This window comes from Typopeltis vanoorti, chromosome 12 (assembly GCF_054136105.1).
Source record: "Typopeltis vanoorti isolate ZY-2024b chromosome 12, IOZ_Tvanoo_1.0, whole genome shotgun sequence".
In the NCBI taxonomy this organism is placed as follows: domain Eukaryota; kingdom Metazoa; phylum Arthropoda; class Arachnida; order Uropygi; family Thelyphonidae; genus Typopeltis; species Typopeltis vanoorti.
The window spans coordinates 70,411,480-70,436,296 of NC_143560.1; the positions used below are offsets into that span (position 1 = coordinate 70,411,480).

The window sequence follows — 24,817 nt, forward strand, 5'->3', positions numbered from 1 at the left end:
AGTTGTATGTTCACAGTGTTATGATTTGAGGAGATAAAAAATCGAATTTTATAATAACCCTACTTGTTTATGCCAGTTTCAACAAATACCAACTCTGGAATTTGTTGAAAACAGAGCCTAGAAGAAATTCTTTTAGGTCGCGGCTACGTTGGAACCTGTAGTGGTGTTACTTCTGGCGGTCTAGCACTGCGTAACAGAGTGCCATTTCATCTGGGCTGCCCCGGCGCCCCTGAAACATTCAATTAAAAGCAAATATTTCGACTAATTTTTTTTTTGTAAATTGGTTTTGAGATTTCTTCAGCATGTACACAACAACAATAGTTACTGACGCTACACCGTGTTGTTATCACGTCCGTAAGGAGGACTTAAGTTGTACACTTTTAATACGTTACTTTAAATATTCAGATAGATCTGTTTATATTCGCTCTTTTCTTTATAGTTAGAAAAGAAAAATGCTACAGCGGGTTTCTGTTTTAATAATGTAATGTATACTGCTACTATGTTTCTAGGAATCTTGTGCTCGCCTATGTTGCAAAGGCCTCCTTGGCAGATTTGTTTCTACTTCGGTTACTGCGATTATGGAATTATGTAATGTGTACCAGTTCTAACCTTTACAGGTACCAAGCTCATTTAAATAATTTCACTAATAGCTTGCTAGTCTAACAAACAGTTGGTAAGCAAACTGTAAGAAAGTAGCACAAATTATGAAATCATATTTCATTTCACAGTTTAGTAATAAATATTACTTGCCATCATGATAATATACCAAATACATTTGTAGAACTTCTTGCGTTTATACCAGTGTTTCGATTTTTGAAGCACATCATAGCAGGATATTGTATTCTTTAGAATAAAGGGACTTTTATTTTTTGTTTGTTTGTTCCTTTTAATAAAGTATTCAAGAATTCAATCTGAATTATTAAATTCAGGGGGCACTTGTGTTAAGTTTAGAATAATGATATGTAGTTTGAAGTGGTGCCATAATGATTGGAATAACTGGAATAAGATATAAGACAGAAGTGTTAGCAGTAGCTACCTACCACCATTACCTAAAACAGTGTTTAAAAAAATATCAATTCCGACAATACACTAGAAATTGAAACCAGATTTGGTAGTTAGCAAATTTCTCTCTCACTTGCTCCATCTCTGCATTTGTTAATTATCAGGTTAAGAGGAGTTAATTTCTTGGCAGGATACTTAGAGCACTGCAGCCAACCTAGGACACAGCAAAACTCTGCCTACAGTGTAGAGAGTTTGTAGTGTTATAGTAGTTTAAGTGTCCAAATAGTCTTAATGTGACTAGAATAGTGAGTGTAGTGGCACAATGAGAATATTTGGGCACTTAAATTACTATAACATTACAAACTATACTGTAGGCAGAGTTTTGCTGTGTCATGGTTGGTTGCAGTGCCCTAAGTTACAGTATGCTTCATGATGCAGTGAACTTTGCAAATCATTGCAGTCTAACAGTTCTTTTACCTTTTGCTTTTACCAGTTTCGGTTAATATTACTAATAGTTTTGGCTTTAGCAAGTCGTGAATGATATAAATATGAAAGTTTGCAAGTTGTTTATTAGCTGAAATTCATATTTAGCTGCATTTTGAAACAAAAAAGTATTTAAGTACTTAACATTCAATTTTTTTTCCAATCCATTATCCATGTATATATAGAAACTATTGTTAATAGGCAGGTGTTATTGAAATGTGCCATTTGGATCCCTTACCAATATTTTTGTACATAATCTCAGTTTTGGTTTAAATATGACCATTTTTCGATGCTAAAATTAATCATTTATAGCATTAGCATACATGTCCGCTTAGTTATCCAAGTGGCTATGCGCTTCACAATCACATGCCTGGGAAAGGGTTCGATTCTCATCATCGACATGAGGAGCTTAAGGATCTGTCTCAGACATAGTGAAGTTAGCCGGTCTTGAGCATAGACTGCAGGGTTTTTCTTACCAGTTTATATGGGATTTTTCCACCAAGCAGGCAAACCAGCCCCATCAACACATGTAGCTACAGACATAGGACACACCGGGAGGCAGAGGGCTAGTCACCTTATCCTCGGGACAGGTTTGGCTTAGAAGGGCTAAAGTTAGCTCTGTAACAGGCCACCAGGCCTAATACCTGAGAGAAGAAGAAAATGATTCTGATACAGAAATATGAATTGTAAATTATAATAAATGACCTTTTACCGTGCATAAGTCAAACAGTTCTTGGTTCACTTGCTGTAATAATGAATGACATTACTATACAAACTATACAATGATGTTACTATACTGCTGCAGTATTTATAAACATAATATTGCATTATAATAAATAGGTCAATCAGGTATAGGCATAAATGAAGTCTACTCATTAGTCAACCAAATATAATCATAATTACTCTTATTATTATATGGTATCTCCGTGGAATCAGAAGACCCATCACAGAAGATCTGCCTGATTGCTGGCCTGGTTGGCCGAGATACGCTTTGGGTGGAGAGTGTATCTGCTCTCCAGCCAAAACGCTGCGGGTTCGAATCCAGCTGTGGGCATGGATGTTTGTGATCGTCTGTGAAAATACTAGTGGTGGTGGTGGTGGTGGGCAGTAGATGGTGTTAGTGTAGATGATGAGGGTACTTGCAGTTTGTTGTAGTTGATGGATTGAGTGGTGGAGACAGAGTTGTAGAGTAGGTGCCCTTCCTCGATGAGTCTTTGGACTCCCTGGAGTGATCACGTAATAATACATGTTATAACTCTCCTTAAAGTCATTCACTGTTAGTGCATAACAGTACATTTTGCAACATTAAATTGACAACCATTATCCTTCTCCCACACTGCCGGTTTATTTAAATCTCTGTACTACAGCAACTAAAGAGTAGTTGCTGTAGTACAGAGCCTCAAGGCACTCCACTAGACAGCTTCATTCTTCTAGATTCCAGTTTGCCCCCCCCCCCCCAATCCATGCTACTAGTTTCATATCCATTCCTAATTCCTCCAGCTATCGATGAATATAAATTGGAGATGTTCAACTATAAAACAGATTTACTAATATAACACTTATATTAAATTTGGTGTGAAAATCAGCAATAAAAAGACAAAGACTATAAAAATTAGCTGGAATACTGAAAACCTGAATGGAGAACATATAGAACAAGTAAAACATTTCAGCTATTTAGTCCCAATTTTTAGTGAAGATGCAAATCAAATATGGAAATATACAATATATTAGCAAAGCTGGTATGGTAGACAGTCAACTAATTTCATAGGGAATAAAAGAGATATTAGTCAAAACATTAAACTAGCTGTATACAAGACAGTATCCAAACCAATTTTAACCTTTTGAAATCCAGGTTAGAAATAAAACACTTGATCAAAGACTGGAGACAATAGATATGAGAGTTCTGATAAAAATTAAGGAAATGAACAGATGACATCAATGGCAGAACCATATTAAAAATGAGGATATAGGAAGGAACTTAACATTGCTAGCTTTCAGGAATATTAGAGTAGTCTAAAGACTAGTCTAAAGTCGTGTGGTTACTTACACAGAATTGGTGAGGAAACGTTGGAAAAGCAGGTGTTTAATGCCAAGATGTTAAGAAAAAGACCTGCAGGAAGACAGAGCTAGGTGGATTTATGAAGGAAAGCTGTTGATAGGAGATTATAATAATGTAAACTTAATTTTGTAGTATTGTCATAGTATCATGTACATCTGTTGAAGTTACATATCAGAAACTTGATGGCAGTGAATTATTGAATATGTTATTGTCCATAGTGTTATCTTCGCACTGTTTTCTGAATGTGTAAGATTATACATAGATTGGAAATAGGGAATGATCTCGGTTTGATTTTGAGCAGAATAAAAATTAGTATTATAGTGAAAAGAAAAATATACATAAATATTTTCAAAGTTAAATAGGTTTCTTAAGTGACCCATAGACTTGAAGATACAAATATTATTGGAGTAAAGAAAATGAAACTTTAGTGACTGATAAAATCTAAAGAAAACATTGAGAGATTTAACCATAAAGGTATGTGGTGAAGTCATTTGCAATAATAAAAAAAAGAAAAGAAAAAAAAAGATCTTTATTGCTGGCCTGGTTTGCTGAGTAGCATCCGCTCTAAGCCAAAAGGCTGTGGGTTCGAATCCCGCTGTGGGCATGGTTGTTTGTCATTGTCTGTGAGAATAGTGGGGGTGGTAGATGGTGCTGGTGTAGACGAAGGTAGTTGCAGTTAGTAGTGGTGGAGATGGAGAATTGTAAAGTAGGTGCCCTTCCTCAATGAGTCTTTGGACTCCTTGGAGGTGTTATGTAATAATAATAATAGCTGACTAAAGAAGTAAAAGAGGAAGTCTCAGAAAAGAAGAAAGAAGAAATCATGAAAAATTTCACATATAAGAAAAGAAAGTGTTTAGCTAACTAGTTAAATGAAAGCCTATCTGAAGCTTTTGGTAAGAATATGAAAAATAAATATCATGGAGATCTCAGCAAAATGTTCTAGAAGCTATTCAGAAAATTTAGATATGGAGGAATCAGATGACAAAGGTTACATAAATACTGAAACTAAAGATAATCTGGATGGAATTATTAATATGAAAGATTGTTTAATGATATATGTGTATATATAACCAACAAAATTAGAAGTTAAAGGGGATTTTAGGTCTGAGGGAGATGGTTAATTTGAGGTTGTGTGGTGTGAGATAGAGGCAAATAGGACAAAATATGTTCGATGCTGCTATAAACCAGGTGGTCCACAGGAAGGTTGTAGAAGCCATCTATCAGCAGATTAGCACAATGAGTGTAGGCCAAACAATTATTATGGGACACTTTAACTATGGGGACATTAATTGGATGGAGGGAAGGGGGCATGGCAAGATGGAAGTGGGATTTATACAGTTGCTAAGTGATAATTACATGAAACAACATATTTTAGAGGGGACAAGGGATTTGAGGCTGTTGGATCTGATAACAGCATCATAAGATATATCCATAACCAAGGTAGACACTGAAATCTGAAAACACACCCCAACTCAACATCACCAGAGTTAAAGATTGGTACTATCAACATAAGAAACCTGAATGGCAAAAGAAACGGAGCTAGCTGAGGAATTAGATAAGTACCAGATCGACATAATAGGGATGATTGAAACAAAAAAGACAAAAACTGGTGCGATCTTTCTGAGCAAGAAATACAAAATGTTATATTCAGGCAATGGCAATCAAGGAAAAGAAGGAGTAGTCATAGTATTCAACACTAAATACGAGGCTAATCTTGAATGACAGGCAGTCTCAAGAAGAGTGATGTGGGCAAACATCAGAATGGGGAGTTGGACAATGAGACTTATTTGTGCCTATGGTCCCACAGAAGGTTCTATTAAGGTAGAAGTGAAGGAATTTTTTGAGGCTTTAGAGAAAGCAACTGACACAATGAAAAAGGAAAAGTTGGTCCTTGTTGGGGATCTAAATAGCAGAGTAGGAAATGATTGTCAGACATACAAAATTATTTTGGGAAAATTTGGAGAAAAGAGCAAAGCTAATAATAATGGCAAATACCTGTTGGATTTCTGTTCAGGACATGGACTGGTTATTACTAACACCATGTTCCAACATAAAAATGTGCACAAATTCACATGGAGAGAAGAGGCAAGGAATAAGAAAAGTCTCATTGTCTATGTTATTGTTGATAGTGATGTTTTCTCCCTGGTGCAGGACACCAGAGTGTATAGAGGATTTGAAATTGGAAGTGATCACTATTTAGTCTTGAGCAGGATAAAATTGAATTTCATATTGAAAAGAATAACATGTAAGAAAGTTTTAAAGCAAATAAAAGTTGAGCAGCTCTCAGATGTGAACTGTACACTAAAATGCACAGAGATTATTGAAGAAAAAATGAAAGAGTTTGAGAAGGAACCAAACCTTGGAGATTCAGTGGCAAGCCTTGAAGAAAACCCTGATTGATTCAGCCAGAGAGGCATGTGGTGAGGTTGTCTGCAAGGATAGAAAAATCAGAACTCCATGGTGGGCACAGGAAGTTAAAGAGGCAGTGAAGGAAAAGAAGGAAGCATATCAAAAGTTCCTGGCAAATAAGTCAGCTTGTGCTCTTAGAGAATACAGAGACCAGTGTAAGAAAGCTAAACACCATTTAAAACGGCTAAACAAAAGTGATGGGAGAACTTTGGCAAGAACATAGAAAATAAATATCAAGAAGGTGGCAAAATATTCTGGAGGTTGTTGAAGAAGCTTAGAAATGGAAGAAAGAGTACTGTAAAAGGAGTTAGAGATGATAAAGGTGACATTAAAACGGAAGAAAAAGATATCCTTGAAGTATGGAGTAATTACTTTGAAAAATGCTAAATGAAACAAGCAGTGATAGCACAGTTGTAAAAAACACTCAACAGGCATACAGTCAGGAATACATATCCATACTTGAAGTAGAAAAAGCCATCAAATGCTTGAAATGTGGATAGGCAGCAGGAGTAGATAATATTCGACCAGAAATGCTGAAGTATGGTGGTATAAAAGTCGTACAGTGGCTGCACTGCATAGTTCACAAGGCCTGGACAGAGGGACGAATTCCCAACGATTGCATAGAGCTCTCATAGTACCCATATATAAAATGGGAAATAAAACTGAATGTGAGAATTACAGAGGTATTTCCCTACTAAGTGTTCCTGGTAAGATTTATGCAAGTATACTTGAGAAAAGGTTGAGAAGAATTGTGGAAGAAAAGCTTGGTGAAGAACAAGCTGGATTCAGGCCAAATAGAGGCTGTCAGGATCAGATCTTCACTTTACGACAAATGGTAGAGAAATCATGGGAATATAACAAAGATCTGTATTTGAGTTTTGTCGATCTGTAAAAGGTATATGACAAGGTGCCAAGAGAGAAGCTATTCAATATGCTACAGTTATATGGTGTCAATGAGGCATCATATCAAGCAATGCTTAGTCTTTATTTGAGTTGTAAGTCAGCAGTTAGAATCGAAGGAAAAACAGGAAGATGGTTTAATGTTAAATCTGGTGTGAGACAAGGATGTACATTATCCCCTCTGTTATTCATTATCTATATGGATCACATTATGAAGGAAAGTGGTATTAAACATGATATCAAAATTGGAGATGTTAATGTCAGCTCTTTGCTTTATGTGGACGATGTTATACTTCTAAATAAATCCACTATAAGTCTGAAGATTCCCTGACTAAATTGAATAACTGTTGTAATAGAAATGGTATAAAGGTCACCAATACAAAGACAATGAAAATAAGCAGAATCGTTGAAAATGTCAACTGCGTTGTGATCGGAGAACCTGTGGAACAAGTAAAACATTTCAGCTACTTAGGCACGATTTTTAGTGAAGATGGTAAATTAAATATGGAAATAGACAATAGAATCAACAAAGCTGGTATGGTTTTAAGTAAATTGAATAAATTCATATGGAATAAGATAGAAATTAGTCGGAACACTAATTTAGCTGTATATAAAACATTGTTCAAACCAGTTTTAACTTATGGAACTGGGTCAGAAGTAAAACACTTGACCAAAGACTAGAGACTGCAGATATGCGAGTCTTGAGAAAGATTAGAGGCATGAACATATGGCATCAATGGCAATATCATATTAAAAACGAGGATATTAGGAAAGAACTTGACATTGTCAGCATCCAGGAATGCATCAGAGCTAATTTAGTGGGATTAGCAAAACAAGTGTTCTTTGCCAGGTTGGCAGGAAAATGACCCAGAGGAAGACCGAGATATAGGTGGATTGATAATGTAAAAAGTTTTTAGAAGATAGAAATATAAGATCTGATAATGTTGGAGTCTTGACAAGTAACAGACTGATTTGGAGGAAAATTGTAGATAGGAAGTTAGTAATGACATAAATTTTTCATGTAGTACTATCATATCCTGTATACTCCTTGAGGGTACATTGTAGGAATTTGATGATGATGAGGTAGACACCGTGTCCAATTGGGGAGAGAGTGACCAAGCAGCTTTGTTCTAGGATGTTGCCAAACATGAGGAGTTCTCTGTCAAGAAGGGGTTTATGTTCACTATAAGGCTGGTGATTATGAGAGACTCACAAGTCATCTTGGAACTGAGCCATGGCTTGAGAAGCTGCAAGGAATCAGTAGTGCATAGCAAGTGGTCAGAGATTTCTTGAGAGTAGTAGTATCAGATTGCATATCCAAGGTCAGGAGGATAAACCAAGTTAGAATTAAGTGGATGAGTAGTGATAAAAAGCAAAAGCTGGGGAAAAAAAAAAGATTGTGGAGGAAATATAAAGAAAAAAAGTGATCTGCATATTTATGAGCAGTACAGAGTGCAAGGAAGAAGGGTGACTAGTATGGTAAGGAAGGCCAAATCAGACTATGATAGAGAATTAGTCAAACAGGCCAAAATAAACTCAAAAGAGATTTTTTGTTATGCACCAAGTAAGAGGAAAAATGACTATGGTAGGGTGACTTTAAACAGTGCTCATGATAGGAAGGTGACTGAACCAAAAGAAATAGTTGAGTTACTGAGTGATCATTTTGCAAAGGTGTATCATCCAGGTGGTGATTTTACAGTTGCTGATGTTACAGAGAAGCATATCAGCATTGAGGTAGATGAACAGGAAGTGTTCAGCATATTAAAAAATATGATGCGAACACAGCAGTTTGGCTGGATGGCATATCAGCTCATGTGCTACATGAATATATGCAAGTGAACTGGCATTGCCTCTGATGAAGTTATTTGATCTAAGTCTCAGCTCTGTCAGGGTTCCAAAGGAGTGGAGAGAGGATAAGATAATACCATTGCACAAAGGTGGCTCCAAAACAGAAATAGCAAACTGTGGACCAATTAATATATCAGGTGTGGTTGTTAAAGTACTGGAAAAGTTGGTGAATTACAACAGTGAGTGGATAGGGATATGCTACTCTATGGTGAGCAGCATGGCTTTATAATGGGTGGGTTGGTCTTAGTAACTTATTCACATTTTATAATAAAGTGACAGCAGAATTGGATAAAGGTAATAGCTACGCCATGATACTACTCAACTTTGCCAAGGCATTTGACAGAATATCATGGGAAAAGTATTACAAAAACTGGAAGAAATAGGAATGGATGTGAGACTAGTAGCATGGATAGGGGATGGCTGATGGATAGACACCAGAGAGTATATGGTGGAGTCGAATCCAGGAGAATAATTGTGATCAGTGGAGAGCCTTAGGGTTTGGTACTAGGTCCACTACTCCTTAATTTATATATCAGTGGCATAGGGAAAGATTTATGAGGGGATATTCAATTGTTTGCTTATCATGCAAAACTGGGGACAGCAATAATTGATAAAGATAATGTAGATAACCTGCAGAATGATTTAAATAAATTGGCATTATGGGCAAAGGATAATGATTGTCAATTTAATGTTGCAAAATATAAGGTTATGCACTTTGGGTTGAAAAGGTTTCGTGTGGTGTATCATATTGATGGTATTGAATTACAGGCAATTGATGAGGTTAGGGACCTTGTGGTAATGGTGGACAAAAAGTTGAAGTTTAGTGGGCATATTGCAAAAGTTTGTAAAATAACTCAAAGGATTACTTGGATGTTGAAAAACATGCTAACTAGTAAGGATAAGGAAGTTATTATCCCTCTTTATAAGGCTATGATTCAGCCACATTGTGACTACTGTGCAGAGATTTGGTCACCTGGGTTTTTCTTGGGGACCAGGAGGTGGTAGAGGGGATTCAGAGATGAGTGACCAAGATGGTGACAGGTCTGTGGAATACTCCCTATGAGGATAGGTTGAAGGTTTGTAGATACAAAGTTTGGTTTAGTGAAAAAGAGGGAACATGATAGAAACTTTTAAGATATTAAAGGGGTTTTATAAAATTGATGCAAGTGAAAATTTTTAATATATGACAAATAGTGAACTAGCAGCCATCCATGGAAGTTATGTAAGAGTGTGGCTGGTAGGGGGGAGTGTACAGACCAGATGTTTTGTTTGATGAATGAGTGGAATAGATTGCCAGAATTGGTTGTGGTTCCCTGATGGTGAATGGATTCAAGAAGAGGTATGATGGGATTTGTGTATATAATGGTTAATTTAGTCTCCCATGATGAGTTTCCGGACTCCATGGAGATGACATAAAATAATAATAATAATATATATATAGTATAGTATAGGAGAGGGAAGATCTGGTAGAGGGAGACCAAGAACCCAATATATGAATGACATCAAAAATGAATGAAGTTTACCAAACAGTCAAACCGATAGCATAAAACAGAAGACCACTATTAACAGCTCATACTACCCACCAATTAGTAGGTCGAAGAGAGAGAGGGAAGAAGAAGATATGAGGGTGAGAAAAGTGATAGAGTTTTCTCTCTATCACTTTTAGAGGTGATAGAGAGAAAACAACTGTGTCACTTTTAACATAATCTCCCTTTACTTCAGCACACTTTTCATATCTTTGAATTAACATTTCTATTACCTTGAAAAAATAGTCTGTATTTTTATCTGCGAAATGGCCTAAAACTGCATCTTTCACATCATTGTCATTGTGCAAATTTTCTGCCTCGAAGGTCTTTCTTCAGTTTCGAGAAGAGGTAGTAGTCACTGGGTGCTAGATCTCGGCTGTAGGATGAGTGTTAAATATCCTCTTCTCCTTTATGGTGTTACACAGTTTGTGCAGGAGTAAAGCATAATATTCTGCATTCACGGTTATATTCCTTTCCTTGAAATCAATCGAGAATTCCCTGGCACTCCCAAAAGATGTTGCCATGATCGTCTTGGTGGACTGAGTGACCTTGTCATTTCTCACCGATGTTTCACCTGGTTTGTGCCATTCCATGGATTCCCTTTTGGAAAGAGGATCATAATAAAGGACATGGTTTCATCCCCAGTGACAGTGGTTTCCAGGACTTCTTTCTGGTTCCCTTGGCAAAGCTCTAAAAACTTGCCGGACTGGTCACACGATGCTCCTTCTGAATTGAAGAGAGAAGTCAGGGACCCCCCACCCTTGATGTGAAAGACGGTTGTTATAGAAAGCCCCAACCTTGCTGAGATTTCTTTGAGCTTCAGCTGTTTGTCATTGAGCAGTTCCTCCTCAACAAGAGACTTTTTCCTCAGCCATCACTTCCACAGGCTGACCATTACAAGGATTATCTTCCATGCTTTCTCTCTTCCTAGGCGAAACTGTAGCCCATTCCTTCACAGTGTAATATGAAGGAATAGCTTCTCCATAAATCGCTGTTTGCTAGCATTTGGAGAAAGCCCTTCTTTGGTGAAAAACTTTATCACAGCGTGGTACTTGATTTTTAACCTTACAGTCACTTAACGTGTCACGTGTTAGTCAAACGAGTGCCTCCAAATGAATGATGCAGGTAGAGAATTGATACTGGTATGCTAAGCTTCCCATAGATGGTGTTATATGTCACTCATTTAAAATTGTCTTGAATTTTGTATGTCAGGCTGGAAACGTTTGGAACCTATCTCTTATATATACTGACAAAACAGTGGTAGAAAATATTCAAGAGATGCAGTCAGGAGTACATATCAATACCTAAAGTAGAAAAGCCATTAGAAAAAGTGAAATATGGAAAGTTGTGTGGAAGAAATGATATTTGATGGCAAACATATAAATATAAAGGGATAAGAGTCTTCTAGTGGCTGCATTGCAGAATTCAGCTGTCGGATCAAGAGAGCTTGATCAGAAAGTTGAATTCTGGATGATTTGAATACATTAAAGGTCTAATATTACCTCTCTTTAAAAAGCAAAATAAAACTTAGAATTAATGAAATATTTCCCCACTGATTGTTCCAGGCAAAATTTATTCAAATATATTTAGAAGAGGCTAAGAGAAATTATGGAAGCCCTGTTCAGGCCAAATAAGGATTGTCAGGATCAGATTGTTTCCTTTAAGACATACATTGACAAATCATAGGAATATAACAGTTATTTGTATTTACGTTTTGTAGATTTGGAAAGAAGGTGCTAAGAGAAAAGCCACTTGATATTTAATTGAGACATGCATGTTAGATAGTATAATGTTTTAAATAATGGCTTCACACATGTAAGAGAAAACTAAATAGAATTTATTACTCCTATATATTTTACTCAATATTTTATTAGCTTCATTCAGGGAGAAGACAAAAGAATTGGCTATAACATTTAAATTATGAACACAATCAAGAACGAGTCATACAAGATGTGAGACCAAGACTGCAATCGCTTCCCAAAATTTGGAGATAGGTATACAATCTGCCTGATTAAGATTAGGGCTGTTGCATAGGACTTCACATGATTCAAAAAATAGACTATCAAATTTGAACGTACTGTAGTGGAGCATCTTGGTTTGGTTCCATCATCCTCTCATGCCTTTGACATTAGAAATATTGTCTAAGGCATGAAAATCAAGTTATTGAATAATCTAACTAGTGCTGGTTATTTTACTTGGTGTAATAAATTGTTTCAACAAATTGAGGGTACTGTGATGGGTAGTCCTATATTACTGATTTGGCTAATTATTTTATGGAACATTTAGTGGATCGGATTTCTAACACCATTTCTCCTAAACTTCGTATTTGGCTACATTTTGTGGCTGATATCTTTGCAGTCTGCTCTCACTCTGAAACCGTTTCTTCAATTTCTGGTTAAAAGTAACTTCTTATACAGTAGGCAGGATCGGATCCCACTCTTTGAACTGACATTTATCTTCAGCCTCTAAAAAACTTCGCATTCTTTTTTCACTTAAGAGGCTGTTTTATACTCACTAAGCTGCTTATTCTTGTCTGTACAATACCACAGGCCAGCATTCAACTTGGTTATCTACTGCTGGATCTTATTAGTTGTCTCCTCCTTCCGTCCAAACTCAACTGACTATATCTGAGCACATTAGTCAAGATGTGTCTTATCAAAGCTTTGCATAATGGAAAAAATAACTTATTTTACTCTTACCAGTTAGTGTCCTCTTCAACATTGCTGTCTGATGTGATGACTTTAACCACCTTAACAATGCGACTCCTAAATGTTAACTCTGTCTGCTACGTCTCCTTAGATTTCTGACTTCATCCACCACTTGTAGCAAATTACTATTAATAAAATACTAAGTCTCTGGTGTTCTCATTCCACAATTCATATTCATTGCATTTAACTGTAGAACCAGTTTGTTCAGTCTGTAAGGATTCTGCATCAGAAATGTTCCTTATAACTCTTCCTAACTTTGCATCATCAGCAAATAATTGTATATTATTCCTCTAAACCAACCTCAGTATTATTAATATATGCTAAAACAATGGCCCAAGTACAGAACTCTCTGATACCCTACTGATTATTCTCCTCTTCTTAGGTTTGCCACTTCCTTAGAACCTGTCAGTTATCCACTATCATCTTCATGTTAAAAGCATATTTTGCACACCCATCTCTTTGAGGTTGTATAATTCTCATGTGAAATCCTGTTAAATGCCTTATCAAAATACAGAAGTATCATGATATATCTGTTATAAACATGAAAAGTTTGGTGAGTCGAGACCTATTTATAACAAAGCAATGCAGTCAGCTGTAGAGGATCAAGGTATCCTCTATCTGTGAATGTAGAGAGTAGTCTATCTAATACCTTAATGACCACTCCAGAGATACTGATTGGTCTGTGTTATGTCCCATAATTCCCTAACCCTAGATAATTATTATTATTATTATTATTCAGGCCTCCAAGGAGTCAAAAGATTCATCGAGGGAGGTTTTCCTAAGACATAAAGTCTGTCAAGACTCATCGAGGGGAGGTCCCCCCCCTGAGAAACACAAAGTCTATCATACCACTCTTTAAACTCACTGACCGTTCTCGCTCCCACCACTCCATCAGGCAATGCATTCCATGGCTCAACCACCCTCCACACAAAGAAACCACTCCTTATCCTCTTGCTCACAGTTTCCTTTCGTAACTTCCAGGGATGGCCTCTTGTCATCACTCCTTCCCGCTGTTCAACCAAGCGAAAGAACTCCCCAGTGTCAACCCTGTAATCACCTCTCAACAGTTTAAATATCTCAATCATATCACCTCTCCTTCTTCTATCCACCAAACTCTGCAGTCCACATTATCTCAGCCGATCCTCATAACTATCCTTGTACAGTCCTGAAACCATCTTTGTCATCCGTCTTTGTATCCTTTCCACAGTTAATTTATCCCCTTCAAATCCTGGGGACCAAATCTGAGAACAATAGTCCAAGTGTGGTCTGATCAGAGACTTATACAACAGAATGATAACCCTCTTATCTCTGCAGGTCAGTGTCCTTCTCATAATAGCAGCAATCCTCTGTGTTACCTTCACCACCTTTGCAATATGTCCCCTAAACTTCAGGTTTCTATCAATCATCAACCCCAGATCTCTTGTCTCCCCTACTTCCTCCAGTATAACTCCTCCCATAGAGTATGCAGCATCCCATCGATGTTTCCCAAACCTCAAGACCTTACATTTTGCTGCATTAAACTGACACCCCCATTCATTTGCCCATCTATCTAGCTTATTTAAATCTTCTTGCAGGGCTACCACATCTGCACTATTATTAATAATCCTTCCCAGCTTTGCATCATCCGCAAACAACTGAATATCCCCCTGCAATCCACTGGCTATGTCATTGATATGAAGGTTAAACAATATAGGTCCTAGTACTGAGCCCTGTGGGACCCCACTTGTAACCCTCTGCCTCCTGGAAACTGCTCCACCATACAAAACTCTCTGATACCTATCAGACAGCCAATCCTGAATCCAGTTGACCAATCTGACATCCAGACCCATGTGCTGCAACTTAAATATCAGCTTATCATGTGGCACCCTGTCAAATGCCTTCGCCAAGTCTAAAAAAATTGCAGTATATGCCTTTCCCTCATCTAATGTTCTTGAAACTTTATTATAAAAGGCTAGCATATTGCTAAAACAAGAGCGTCCTTTCACAAATCCATGTTGATTCTCACAGATAACATTACCCTCATCTGCCCAATGCTGTATACGGTCCCTCACTACTTTCTCCAAGATCTTAACAACTACTGATGACACACAGACTGGCCTATAATTAGACACTTCCAGTCTGTTACCACCCTTATGCAATGGCACTATCTTACCTTCCTTCCATTCCCTGGGCACCTTTGCCAAAGCCAGACTTTCATTGAAAAGCCACGTTAAAGGCACTGTCAATTCCCTAGCACATTCTCTCAAAACTCGTGGTGAAATACCATCCAGTCCCACAGCTTTACTGACATCCAGAGTACTCAGTATCTGAAACACACTCTCCTCCTGTACCTCCAGACCTCGAACCAGTCCTATCCCTCTAGCATTAAAACTGACTCCTCTAGGATGAAATACTCCAATAAAGTGTTCATTGAACAATTCCACTATGTCCTCTGCATCAGTCACTCTATTCCCATTTTTATCCCACAATATCATTCTTCCACAGTCATTTCTCCTCCTACTGGCCACATAGCTAAAAAATTCCCTAGGATTTTCTTTGGATCTTAGGGCCAATCTCCTCTCATGTTCCAGTTTTGCTTTCCTTACCACACTAGTCACTCTTCTGGCCTGTGTCTTATATTCCTCATGCATCTCGTCACCTGTCTCCTTATGTCTCTTCCATAGCCTCTTTTTTGCATGCAATTCCTGTTTTATATTGTTTGTCATCCACTTTACTCCAAATTGCGTCCTCTTCTTCACTCGTGGTATACAACTTACCATTGCTGATAACAAATATTCTTTCACAATTTCCCACGCACTAGTGATATCCTGGCCTTCCAATTCCTGCCTCCATGAAACTTCCCAAAGTTGACGTCTAAGATTATTATAATCACCTGCCTTATAATTCCACATAAGTTCCCGTCTCTTTGATACTCCTGCATGTCTATTCATTTTCCAAGTTAACACCATATGGTCACTCTCTCCAACTGGTGGGAGAGACGTCAACTCAGTTATTATCAACTCTTCTGATGCTATAACCAAATCCAAAATTTTTGAACCTCTTGTTCCCTCTGTTACATGTTGCCTAAGACATTTGTCCCTCAAGAATTCTAGAAATTCCATTCCCCTATTGCTACATGCATCTTCCTCTCTCCAATTTATACTACTGAAGTTAAAATCTCCCATAACAATCATTCTTCTTGCACTTGCCAAACTTAGCTGTCTAAACATCTCCTGGTCCCCATCCTCTGTGCTCCTGGGTCTGTAGCAACACCCCACTAAATATCCTGTCTTGCCTACCTCTACCTCACACCATACGCTCTCAAAATCATTTGTCTCGCTTTCTTCCAAATTCTCCACTCTTAGAGGACATAGGTCATCACTTATCATAAGCAGTACCCCACCACCACGCTTTCCCCTCCTATCCTTACGAAAAATGCTATACCCAGCGACTTCTATTCCTGTTGTTATATCCCCTTCTGTCAACCACGTCTCAGTGATCGCAATAATTTTTGGCCAGGCTGATGCTATCTGCGCCACCAATTCCTCTCCCTTATTCCGGATACTCCTGGCATTAGTATAAAAAAGAAAACAAAGTTTAATCACAGTAATTTAATTAAATATTTACAAACCAGATATGCAAGAGATAGGAGCCAACAGAACTGAAGGAAGACTTTCACACCACAAACATTAAGAAGAGTGAACCATCTTATGACCATTGGCAGTATATTATCCTATATACAAAGATCATGTAATTATTATTATTATTATTATCTGAGACCTCCAGGGAGTCAAGGACTCGTCGAGGGAGGCTGTAAATTACCCAACCCAGCTATCATACCTTCCCTTAAATTCATTTACACTAGATGCACTTACTACTCCTAAGGGCAAATTATTCCACTCACTCACTGCTCTCTGAGAGAAAAACCTAGCTCTTACCCCTTCCTTGACTGAGAACAGTCTTAACTTCCATGGATGCCCCCATGTTCTCTCTCTGCCTTCCATATAACGAAAAATTTCATCATTTGAAATGCTATGACACCCATTCAAAAGTTTATAGACCTCTATCATATCACCCCCTCTTTCTCCTGTTAACCAGAGTCTGTAATCCACATACTCGCAATCTGCCTTCATAATCTAAATCCCATAATCCGGATATAATCTTTGTAACTCTTCTTTGCATTCTTTCCACAGCTTCTTTATCCCCTTGGGACCTGGGAGACCAAATCTGAGCACAGTAATCCAAGTATGGTCTTATCAAAGCCCTATATATTAGCTGATTAAAATAATCTGATTAAGTATTAAAGATGCTAGAAATTATATTATTGGTTTAATCCTTAATCCAAGTGTAAGCAAACAAAGTTTGCACCTGAAATATTTTCAGGACTGTGCAACTCGTATATAGAAGCTAATGACTTCACATCACTTGCCTTAGTATCCCATGATGCAAAGCACATATCCTTACAGACATGTATAATTATTATTATTATTACGGGCACCTCCAGGGAGTCGACAGACTCATCGAAGGAGGCCCTAGCATCATGTCAAGAACAACTATTTGACATTCACACAGTATCTGTCATACCTCACCTTGAACTCATTCACAGTCATGGCACCCACAACAGACTCTGGCAGCTTATTCCACTCATTCACCACTCTCCAAGTAAAAAAACCTAGCCGTAACACCCTTGCTAACCACATTCTTGCCCAGCTTCCATGGATGGCCCCCTAGTCCTCCAACCACCAGTCCTATTCAAAAAAATATCTTCTGAATTAATCTTATAGAAACCCTTCAGTAATTTGAATGTCTCAATCATATCACCTCTTTTCCACCTATCAACCAATTTCTGCAACCCACAAATCTTCAACCTGTTCTCATAAGGTTCATTCCACAGACCTGCTATCATCTTGGTCACTCGTCTCTGGATCCTCTCCACCTCCTCCCCATCAAGAAGAAACCCTGGTGCCGATATCTGGGCAAAGTAGTTGAGATGAGGTCTTATCAAGGCTCCATACAGAGGAACAATAACTTGCTTGTCTCTGCTTGTTAAAGTATTTTTAAGCAACCAAGTGACTTGATGAGCTGATTTAGCCACTTTTGCAATGTGTCCCCTAAACTTCATCTCTCTATCCACAAACACTCCCAAGTCCCTGACCTCATCAATCTTCTGGAGTACAGTTCCACCAATGTGGTATACTGCTGCTAATCTTTTCGCCCCAAAATGCATAACCTCACATTTTGTCACATTAAATTGACATCCATTCTCCTTAGCCCAGAACTCCAATCTATTCAAGTCGTCCTGCAAGATTTTAACATCTTCTGCATTCACTATTGCTCTACCCAACTTTGCATCATCAGCAAACAAGCGAACACTTCCTCTCAGATCCTTTCCTATATCGTTAATGAACAAATTGAAAAGTAGTGGTCCAAGAACAGAACCCTGCAGCACACTACTAGTCACAGGCCGTCTTTTGGACTCAACTCCTGAATAAACCACTCTCTGATATCTCTCCATCAACCACCCTCCTATCCATCTCACCAACCCTATGTCCATCCCCATATGCTGCAATTTACTGATTAGAATTCCATGTGGTTTCTTGTCAAAGGCCTTAGCAAGATCCAGTAGAATCACTGTAGACCCATTACCCTTATCCAGTTCAGCCGTCACTGTGTTGTAAAACATGAGCAAGTTACTAGGCATGATCTACCCTTCACAAAACCATGTTCTCCCCAATCCTGTATTTTTCTCTTGACTAATTTCTTCAAGACGTTGATAACGATTCCTGATATGCTAATCGGTCGGTAATTTACAACAGCAGTCTTGGAATCTTTTTTATGCAGTGGAACTATTTTCCCCTCTTTCCACCCCTTTGGAACTAACCCAGACCCGAGACTCAAATTAACTTCCCATAATGCATAGCATTATGGGAAGGATCACTACCCAGACTGGCTTCGACCTTTATTGAAGTCTCATCAGTGTGAGCCAGACCCATAGGTCTGGCTCACACTGATTGGTTGATGGATCAGTGGATAGAATAATTATAGGAATACTGATAATGCATTGATGTTTCTCTATACAAATGCCAGGAGTGTCAGGAATAAATGGGATAAACTAGCAGCATTGATAGCCTCTGCTTGTCCAGTTTAATGTGTCCTGTGGACAGGGCTGTCGCCAGATTAGATGGAGCCCTGAGGCAAATAATTAAATACTACCCCTGATGGATTATAAGACAAAAATATAAGAAAATCTCCATTTGCTATTTTGTTTTTATTACAAGAGAAACACCAATGCAAAATGATTACATAGTAATATTAATTAAATGTTTGCTTTATGGGTATAGTTTGCCCACCGTTTGTAGGTCTCTGCTTGGCGTCTTGCCAAGAAGAGTCGATTCATGCTGAAGGGGAGAAAGAAAAGAACGTTCGAATTGGTCACCAACACACGAAATCACGTGCTTTATAGGTAAAATTTTCCAACTGTTATACAAGCAACATAATTAACTACAATAATCATAAAAGAGTAGTTAATTTTCCGACCTGTAATAATAAACAACTCATCCCACAATACGGACTGATTACCCTATTATCGGAATGGATTCTCCTTTTTCTGATGTGCAGAAGTGTCGAAGGATCTCTCTAATCGGTGGGCGAACAATATATCTCACAATAAAACTGTTTATAAGCTCTTCTAAATTTAAATTATAAGCAGTGTCTGTCTCTATCAGTATAGTTGCTAGCCAACCAATCTTTTTGGGACATTGCTGTTCACAAATAATTTTTAATCAGTTTAAGCTTGGAAAAACTTCTTTCTGCACTTGCTACGCTAACAGGAATTGTTAGCGTACTGACGCCACCTACCGCAACATGGCTGAACAAGCACCCTTATTAAGCCGCTCCGTGAGGCAAGCTGCCTCTATGCTACACTCTGTCGACAGTACTGCCTGTGGAATTAATGAAATGTGGTGGACAGAAAATTGTCCTGAGAGGAATAGAAGAATGGTATAGCATATTTTGACAGCATAGGAAGGCAAACGAGTGGGAAAGTGTTACTAAGAATGGTTGTGTCCTATCAGAGTAGAAAATTTTGAAAGAAAGCATTGATGCTTTTTGGAGCATGTAGTGTGAGGTGGTAGTAGGTAGACAAGAGAATGAGGAGAAAGTCTTTGTGTGGTGAGTGCAGAAACTGTGACTGGGTTTAAGGCACAGTTCAGTGATCTTTTTTTTTTTGAGATTGTGGATCTCTTGTCATACCTTAATAAATTCAGTTTAATCTCCTTTATCCAAGTGTAAGCAAACAAAGTTTGCACTTGAAGTATCTTCAGGACTGAGGCAACTCATGATAAAGGTGGACCAAGCTCTCATCACTCCTTGTCTCAGTATCTCCCATAATGCAAAGCACATCTCCTTGAGGACATGTATAATGCTATGCATTAAGGGAAGGGCCACTACCCAGACTGGTTTCGACCTTTATTGAATGTTCAAGTACTGGTCAAACTCCAAAAATTCAGCGTTCCCCTTAGTAACAGGCTCACCCTGCCACTGAGTTGGTTGGCTCTACACCATGGCAGCTCACCCCACCGCTGAGCACAGCCGCTCATTTGCTCATTTCTCATCTGAGGGATAACAGCAACAGCTGTGCCTCGGTTAACTTCATGGGCTACAGCATTGCCATTCACTACCCCCCCCCCCACACACCCAGAACCTGGGTGACAGCAACAGCTGAGTGTCAATTAAAACTTTCACGGGCTACAGCATTGCCATTCATCACCCAAGCTTCCTGGTTTTGACCTTTGTTGAGGTCTCGTCAGTGAGAGCCGGACCCAGAAGTGGTGATACTAAGGCAGAAGCAATGGAAAAGTCATATTTACGTATACGAGTTGCCAAAAGGTGTACCACCTTATTATTAAATTACTCTGGATTTAGAGAAAGATGTTGGAAGTTTTTTTTTCCCACTTGGTTAGACTGTAATAAATTTAGTTTAATCCTTTATCCAAGTATAAGCAAACAAAGTTTGCATGTCTGGGTAGTGGCCCTTCCCTTAATGCATAGCATTATACATGTCTGCAAGGAGATGTGCTTTGCATTATGGGAGATACTGAGACAAGGAGTGATGAGAGCTTGGTCCACCTTTACCACAAGTTGCCTCAGTTCTGAAGATACTTCAGGCACAAACTTTGTTTGCTTACACTTGGATAAAGGATTGAACTAAATTTATAATAGTCTAACCAAGTGGAAAAAAACTTCCAACATCTTGTCATACCTCTTTTGACTCCATGGAGATCTGATAATAGTAATAAAAAAACTCTTTTTGGTGATATGGTCACTTAAACAAAATTGGAGATGAAAGGAATTAGCAAACCAAGTGTTTTTTTGCCAGGATGGCACAAAAAAGATCCAGAGAATTACCAAGATCTAGGTCGACTGATACAGTAAGAAGTGCTGTCTTAGAAGACCAAAATATAAGATCTGACAATATTGGAGTCCTGACAGATAACAGATTAGTTTGGAGAAAAATTGTTGGTGCGAAGTTGGTTGTGGTGGAAACTTTTCATGTAGTGCTATCATAATACCCTGTATATCTCCTGAGGGTATATATATCAGGAATTTGATGATGATGAATATTGGAATCCTGACAGATAAGACTAATTTGGAGGAAATTTGTTAATAGGAAGTTATTAATGATGTAAAACTTTTAATGTAATACTATCCTAATATCCTGTACCCCTGAGAGTACTTATCAGGATTTTGAAGATGATACAAACCTTCACCTTCTTAAGAGACTAGCTAACTTACTTTCAGGTGAACTATTAATCATCTGGGCATCTTCCCGCTTAAATTGCCCATTCTTGAACAAATGATGGAAAAGTTTGGAACATCTCAAGTGACTACTCTTTATCTCTAAGACATTTGATGATGTTTTGTATAAGGCATATCTTGCATAAGTAATCTCCCATCATATGGCCCTTTTTTATTTCCTATATATATATATATATATATATATATATATATCAGTTTCCTTCTTAGTTTCTTCATTTCTATGTATATATATATATATATATATATATATATATATATCAGTTTCCTTCTTAGTTTCTTCATTTGTATGCCTGTTTACTATCCATTACTGTCTTTTTTTTTTTTTTTTTACATATTTATCCCATACACGAGATGTACAAGAACCTATAGCACATCAGTGCTGAGTGCGAGGTGCAGATAAAGTTGGAGAAAGAAGAAATTTATTAACATTTTTCTTAACGAGCTGCTCGAGGTTGAAGTTGTTGGGAAACACGTTATGAGGAAGGCTGTTCTGGAGTATAAAGGTAGATGGAATAAACAAGGAAGAGAAGCAGAGTCGATCTGTTCAGTTGTATTGAAAAGCAGCGTTGGGCAATAACTGCTGTTGTTGTTTTAATAGACATCAGTATGTGGAGAAATGGCGTTTGCCAATTCACGGGAGCCAGCGATCATAGAAGTACCTGTAGAAGTGACATAGAGCTGAAACATTGTGGCTGTGAGATAGAGGTTGAAGTGAGCCTGTAATAAGAGAAGGAACATCTATGAGCTGAACTGCTCTCTGAACAGCAAGAATTTCTAGGGAGATTTTAGGTGTCCCCACCCCAAATGTGTGAATAGGATGAGTGGATTTGGGATTTATATAGGATTAGTAGTTGGGTATATGTAAAATAGCTTCTTGAGCAGAAAATAATGCCTAGTTTTTTAGAGGCTTAGGTTATTGATGTGTTTATCCCAGGTGAGGCTGGAAGTAAATGTCTGTGCAAGGAGAGAAAGATCTGATCCTGTCTGGTGTTGTGAGTATTACTGAGGATAAGGGAAGGTAATCTAAGATCCCTGTTGCAAGAGAAGAGAAGAGGGCAGGACTGCATTTTTCCAGCATTGAAGGTGACCAGGTTATCCTTGCTGCACTAAAGAATGATGTGGAGATTAGTGTTTAAGGCAACATTTGCAGATGAACTTCATGTTTGAGATATCCGAGAACTGTAGGTTAGTCAAAGGAGTAAGATGAACAGAGTGTGCTATCATTGGCAAAGCTGTGGTTAGGTTTGGTCATGATTGAGAGTGGGTCATTTACGTATAAGTTTGCAAAATACGCCTTGATGCCAGACATAATCAAAATATCTGGAAATGTCAAGGGCTAAGTGATCAGCAGTGGATCTGGATTAGCAGAATCCATGTTGATGGTCATTGATTAACTAGTGTGCTTCCAGGTATTGTTGAAGTTAATTGTTGATAACTTTCTCCATTATTATTATTAACACCACCCCAAGACCTCGTGGAGTCAAAGACTCATCTGGTAGGTCCTTTTATCACACACACAGCTCATCATACCGTGTTTTAAATACATTCAAACTCTTTGCAGACACCACATTCTCAGGCAAGGCATTCCAATCATTCACAACTCTGCACGAAAAAAACCTGCCTCTCACTCCCCTACTCGCACCCTCTTTATACAGTTTCCAGTGATGATCTCTGGTTCTCTCCTGATCTCCCACTATTCTCTGTAAAACTTCTCCAGCATTGATCCTATAACAACCCCCTTACCAACTTGTAGGTTTCTATCATATCTCCCCCTCTTCCTCCTGTCCACCAGACTCTGCAAATTACATCTTCTCAATCTTTCCTCATACTCGACATTCCAGAGGTCAGAAACTACCTTAGTCAGTCTCCTTTGAGCCCTTCCCAACATCTCTTCATCCTTCTGAAAACCCGGTGACCAAATCTGGGCACAATAGTCCATGTGTGGCCTAATCAAAGCCTTATACAACGGAACAAGGATCGCCTTACTTCTACACGTCAGTGTCCTCTGCATCATTCCCAGAAGCCTTTGTGTTGTCTTCACAATTTTGCCAATGTGTCCCCCTAAATTTTAGATCCTTATTCACTATCACCACCAGATTTCTTATTTCCTCTACCTCCAACAATATATTCTCACCAAGCATAAATTCTGCATCCCATCTTTGTTTTCCAAATTTTAAAACCATACATTTTGCAACATTGAACTCGCATCCCCATTTCTGTGCCCAATCACTCAATTTATTCAAGTCTTCTTGCAAGGCCACAACATCTTCACTACTCTTTATGGTTCGTCCCAACTTTGCATCATCTGAAAACAACTGAATGTCTCCATCCAAATCTTCACGAATATCATTAACATACAAGTTAAACAGTAATGGACCTAAAACAGACCCCTGAGGCACTCCACTAGCGACTTTCCTTTTCCTGGATATCGCTCCCCCCCATACACAACTTGTTGATACCTATCAGATAGCCAGTCTCCAATCCAATGCACCAATCTAATATCCAACCCCATCTGCTCTAGTTTGACTGTCAACCTATCATGAGGTACTCTATCAAAAGCCTTTGCGAAATCCCAGTATATTACTGTATATCCTTTTCCTCTGTCCATCACTTTATTGTAATAAGTAAGTAGATTACTAAAACATGACCTCCCTTTAGCAAATCCATGCTATCTATCAAAGATAATACCATTGTTATCAACCCAACTCTGGATCCTAGTTTTCACAAGCTTCTCCAACAACTTAACCACAACACCTGACACACAGATAGGCCTATTTTGTTTGCTCACACTTGGATAAAGGATTAAACTAAATTTATTATAGTCTAACCAAGTGAAAAATAAACTTTCAAGATAGGCCTATAGTTTGATGCTTGAGTTTGATCACCTCCTTTATAAAGTGGCACAATCTTGCCCTCCTTCCACTCCTTAGGAACTTGACCAAGTGCAAGACTCATTAAAAATCATATTAAAAAAATCATATTATTATTTTAGAGAGAATTTAGGCGATGGCAGTTGGTCAGTAGTTGGATGGTAGTTTTTCATTTCCCTTTTTTGGAATAGGTTAGATATGTCCTTTCTTCCACGT

At 38.2% G+C, this 24,817-nt stretch overlaps 1 protein-coding gene across 2 annotated transcripts in view; it reads left to right on the top strand.

Annotated features, from left to right (window-relative positions):
• Positions 1-364: 364 nt before the first annotated feature.
• Arms (Ankyrin repeat-rich membrane spanning) overlaps positions 365-24,817 on the top strand; it is a 640,210-nt gene continuing 615,757 nt past the window's right edge. For both annotated transcript variants that reach the window (XM_090402051.1, XM_090402052.1), the window contains exon 1: positions 365-617. In XM_090402051.1, coding sequence (XP_090258177.1) covers positions 592-617 — 26 coding nt within the window. In that variant the 5' untranslated portion in view covers positions 365-591. The remainder of the gene's footprint in view (positions 618-24,817) is intronic.